Source organism: Elephantulus edwardii, unplaced genomic scaffold (assembly GCF_000299155.1).
Source record: "Elephantulus edwardii isolate Elephantulus edwardi_28Jun2011 unplaced genomic scaffold, EleEdw1.0 scaffold00068, whole genome shotgun sequence".
Taxonomy (NCBI): Eukaryota; Metazoa; Chordata; class Mammalia; order Macroscelidea; family Macroscelididae; genus Elephantulus; species Elephantulus edwardii.
Window position 1 is genome coordinate 523,525 of NW_006399818.1, and position 5,376 is coordinate 528,900.

At 38.2% G+C, this 5,376-nt stretch overlaps 1 protein-coding gene across 1 annotated transcript in view; it reads right to left on the reverse strand.

Moving 5' to 3' along the window:
• Positions 1–777: 777 nt before the first annotated feature.
• The window catches only part of NDUFA12 (NADH dehydrogenase (ubiquinone) 1 alpha subcomplex, 12), a 43,471-nt gene continuing 38,872 nt past the window's right edge, over positions 778–5,376 (reverse strand). Inside the window, exon 4 of the mRNA XM_006888486.1 lies at positions 778–1,002. Within this exon, the coding sequence (XP_006888548.1) occupies positions 822–1,002 (181 nt within the window). The 3' untranslated portion in view covers positions 778–821. The remainder of the gene's footprint in view (positions 1,003–5,376) is intronic.

Below are 5,376 nucleotides of genomic sequence, written 5' to 3' on the forward strand. Positions count from 1 at the left end.
AAACTTTCAATAAAATTAATAAAAAAGTTGGGAGGGGAGAAAAGTGCAACAATGAATGAATGGAAATCCAAAGTCTCTGTAAATTATCATTGAAATTAGTAATAAATTTTTAAAAAAGTGAGGAGGATGGGACTCTGGCTCACTTCCTTTGGTCAGAGTGTTAGGAAAGACCACTTGCTAGAAAAGGATACCATGATTAGTAAGGGGAGGGTCGGAAAAAGAGGAGAGGCACCCTCGATAAGACAGACTGACACAACAGCCAAAACAATGGACTTAAATACCCCAGTGCAAATGAAGAGAATACAGGACTGGGAAATATTTTCTCCTGTTTCACACAAGGTCACTAAGTTAATTTGAAAACAGTTAGCTTGAAGAAATGAAAATATATTGGAATGGATCCTGAGCTAGTCCAGTTACAAATAATCAGAATTCAGAAACAGTAACTCTCTCCTTGGAAAGCGACCAGAAAAGCCAGCCAGCTATGATGATTCTTAGCTTATGTGTCTCTCCATTCAAATGTGAAATCCCCAAGGAAAAAGCGGGCTGGCTAGGCCTGGGTGCAGGCTTTCCCTTATCAGTCATCTATGACATGAGGCAGAATCACAAAGCAGACACCATTCCCAGACTATAAACTATAATTAAGGGGTAACTCAATTACCCATGTTGGTAAGCTTTTATTTTGTAGTGGAAAAAGTCAAGGGCAAAAAGGTACAAAAGACACTGTTTAGTCAAACAAATTTAATCAGGTTAATGCCAAGAATCAAGGTACAATTACAAGAAAAGTTGCTTTTATTTTTACATATTTAAATTTTTCATTGTCTTTACTTGTAAGGTGTTGAAGGTGGGACCCACTCGTGAATCTTCTTTCTGGTGGTGGAATAAGGTACATATTGTTCTGGGGTGCCGGACTCGTTGAACCTATGGTTCGTCCAAATGAACTTACGAGCAATAGGTGGCTTTGTAGTTGGCGGATCATCAGTCATACAGTGAAGCCAACGGTGCCTTAAAGAAAACAAACAAACCAGTTATGAAGGGATGGTACAGCACAGCGGAAGACAGTGGAAGGGGGAGGTTAGCAGGCAGCTCAGGAGCTATGCTGCTGCTTAACTTCAAACCTCAGCCACTTCATTTAATAGGTGAACTTTCCTGTACCTTTGGCATATAGACAGGTCTTGTAGAAAGTGCAGCCAGAGTGTTCCTTAGAGACAAGGATGGTGAAGCTTCATCTCACATACTTTGGGCATGTTGTTAGGAGGGGCTATTCCTTAGAAAAGGACATCATGCTTGGAAAAGGCAACTTTGAAAGAGAGAACGACCCTCAATGACATGGACTGACACAGTGACTATCGCAATGGTTTTATTGGGTCACTGAGTCATACTTGACAGCCCTAACAACCACCACCAAAGGATGGTATAAGGATTAAACGAGGTAATACACATTAACATTTACTTTATTTGCCCTTGAGTCTGAGCTAACTGATAACTGACTCTCCAGTGGGTTTTCAGAGGCTGCAAATCACACAGAAGAAGAATGTCCATCTTCCTCCCTCAGAGCATTTGGTGGATTTAAACCACTTGCCTTTGGGGTGACAGTCCAGCTCCTTCCTTACCCACTAGACCACCAGAGCTTCCTGATTATCTGTGAAACACCTAGAAAAACTCCTGCACATAGGAGATACTTAGAAAATGTTAGCTACTGCTCTTATCAGTATTGTGTTTCATCAAATCTAGGGCACTATCCATTCTTAGCCTTTTAAAAAAAACAACACAAAAAAAACCCAATGGTTTTTCAGTCACTTGCTATGCATCTGAGAGCTGGACAATGAATAAAGGTGACAGAAGAAGAATTTATGCTTTTGAGTTGGAGAAGAATACCTAATATCCCATGGACTGCTAAAAGAACAGACAGATACATCTTGGAGAAGGTGAAGCCAGAGTGCTCTTTGGAAGCAAGGATGGTGAAGCTTCATGTCACATAATTTGGGCATGTTATTAAGAGAGGCTATTCCTTGGAGAAGGACATCATGCTTGGAATGGTGGAGGGATGAAGGAGAGAAAGACCATCAACCAGGTGGATTGATACAGTGACTACAGCAATGGGCTCAAGTGTGTTAGAGCTTGTGAGGCTGGCACAGGACGTGACCTGGGCCAATAAACTTCAACTATTAGCATGAGCCCTAAAGCCTTGTGATGCTGAGACGGGCTGCTCCAGCCACTCCAAGAAAGGATTAGCCATCAAAACCAAGGCTGTCAGTCATCAAGGGGCTTTCTGTGAGCCTAAGGCATGGCGGAAGTATTTAACTTTTACCTTGAGTCAGCTTAAGTAACTAAAGAAAAATGTCACTCTAAGAATTGCTGTCAAGACTCCTGAAGGTTATGTTATTTAAAGAATCACAATCCAAAACTTATATATGCTTCTCAATTATAAGTGAGGGATTGATGAACACATGGAAAAATAGACAATCTTCAAGAAAAAGTAAAAATCATTTTCCTGGCAAAAGGAAAAAAATCTTAAAATGTATAGTCTAGTCAGGCTAAAGACTAGAGTCAGTGAATGAGTATGACAATAATCTAAATTCATTATGGCAGAATAAAGAACGTAAGAAACAATATTTAAGGACTGTTAGGCTAATAGGATTCTTCTGCTAAAATTATTTGTTTTCTTCTTATCTTTGTGATGTGACAGCAAGTTTACAAAGCAATTTGGGTTTCCATTCTGTTGTAAGCATTATTAAGTAAAGTGGTATATGGTTCAGTAGTAGAATTCTCACGTTCCATGCAGGAGGTCTCACGTGTAGCTACCACCGTATCAGTCAGTGCACGCATGCATGTTTCAAGAGAGCTTCCAAATAACTTATAGAAAAGTCGAAACTTGTACAAAAATTTTAAAATGAGAATTTAAAAATTCTTTAACACCATAAAGTATTAGAGAGTTAATGATCTTGAGCATTTCTTCACATGTCTGTTGGCTATCTGAATTACTTTCTGGGTGAAGTATCTCTTCATAGCCTCTGCCCACTGTTCTAATTTTTAAATGGTCTCAAGAGTTTACCTTAGCCTCTACTGAGTATGCTTTTTAACTATATTTGATTGGCTATTTATGGCATAAATTGCTGTTGTTATTGATTGTTGTTGCTATTGAGTGTGACTCAGAGCAACTATGGACCCTGACACACATTCTTAATTTTAAACCATGATGAGTTCCCACAAAAGGTGATCCAACAGAATGTGGAAATTACTGAATAATATCATTGTATCACATGCAAGCAAAATATGGCTGAAGATAATCCAAAAATGGCTAGAATAGAGAGAAAGAACTATCAGATGTTAAAGCTGTGTTTAATAGAGGATATGGCACCAGGGATGTAATTTCTGATGTTAGATGGATCCTGACTGAAAGCAGTGAATCCCAGAAGAATGGAAAGCAGAGAATGCCAGAAGAATGTCTATTTGTGCTTTATTAATTACGCAAATGCATTTGACTGTGTATATTATAACAAATTACAGCTAACACTGAAAAGAACAGGAGTCCCAGAACACTTACTCGTGCTCATGTGAAACCTACAAGCAGACCAACAGGCTGTTCTGCAGAGCAAGCGAACGCTTGATTAGGTTTCCTAAATTTGTCCATATTTTTTCTTTAATGAACTTTATAGTTTTGAGTTTTACTCTAGGTGCTTGAGTCACCTTGAGTAAGGGTGCTTTTTTCTCTTTAATATAGTAAGGACCTTGCTTCAATTTTCTACAAATATCCAGTTTTGCCAGCACATTTGTTAAAGAGGCTGCTTATTCCTCATAGGTGGATGAGTTTACTTTGGGGGGAGGGTGTCTCAATTCTGTTCCATTGCTGTACAAACCTGCTGCTGTACTAGTACCAATCCGTTTTGAATAAGGAAGTATATGGCCTCCTACTATAAGGTTCTCCCTCCCACCGGATATTTATAAAAAAAAAAAGGAATCAAGATGAACCTTCTATAAGCTAATATTCTTAAATTATTCCTTCCAATTATTAAAGTTTTGTCATTAAAAAAAAAAAAAGACCTATACAAAGAAAAGTTGCAAAACCTAACTCCAGAAACCCAAGGAAACCTCTATGAAAGGATATTTGCAATGCTGGTGGCCTAATGGTAAGAAGCTACGCAGCAATTCCAACTGCACAAGGGTCAAATCTACTAGCAGCTCCAGGGGGAGGATGTGCAATTTCCTGTGGGATTTACTCGCTCTGAGAACCCACTGGAGGGTCAGTGAAGAGTTGGTTCCAACTCTACAGTACACATCAACAATAACAGTGCTGATCCACTGGAAGACTTAACACTGTCAGTGCCTACCAAAAGTGTTCTGCGGATACAATGCAATCTCCACTCAGATCAAAGAGATGAAAAAAGGTGTCACCTATTTTATATGGAAAGGAAAGAGATTAACAAAACTATTCCTAAAATCTTTCTATTCACAGAATATAGAAAGCCACTGTTAAATGTAATATCAAAGCCTACAAAGCCAGAGAGGGGAAGAAGGAGACTGAGTTCCGTATGTAAAAGTTAAAATGTCTATGTCCTTAAAAAAAAAGAGCTCTAGGGGCCTAGGGGCTAAGAAACTGCCCTGCCAACTCAAAAGGTCAGTGGTTCGAATCCACCAGCTGCTCTGATAGAGAGACTGGCAATCTTTCAATTTGTGATTAACAGCCTTTGAAAACCTGTTGAGGGTCAGTAAAATGACTATACAGTAGAATGGATGTTTTTTATGTTCTATAACACTACAACAAGATGAGAGTAAAACAAACAGAGGGAAACATTGATAATATGCAAAAAAGGGAGTTAAACTACAATTACAAATTAGAAGAAAAAGTCAAGCACTCAAGAGAAGACTGTCCCCTCAAAAAACCATTAAAGGACAAGTTAAAGATACACAAACTTTAAAGGTCAAGTAATTTAATCAAAGAACTACAAGTTAATAGAAGATGTAACTTTTAAAACTGTTGAACTGGCAATTTTTAAAAAAATAAACAACAGTAGCCAGGACTGCAGAAATTATAAAGAAATAAAAATTCCCATGCAGCTGAATGTATTCACCCTGTGAGTGCAAACTGTACAGCTTTTCTGGCAATATGAATATTGTTGTTGATAAAAAAACTCACAACTCTTAAAACATGTACACTCTTACTATAAAAAAGAGAGTCCTATGGGCATAAGTACAAGAATGCTAATCTTATGCACATCCAAAAACTTCTCCAGTAGGGTAAAAAGGGAAGCCACTGACTGGGAAAAAGTATTCGGTAATATCATATCAGATAAGGGACTTATATCCAGAATTTATGAAATACTTGAGCACCACAACAAGATAAAGGTAAATAATCCAATAGAAAAATGGGCACAGGAT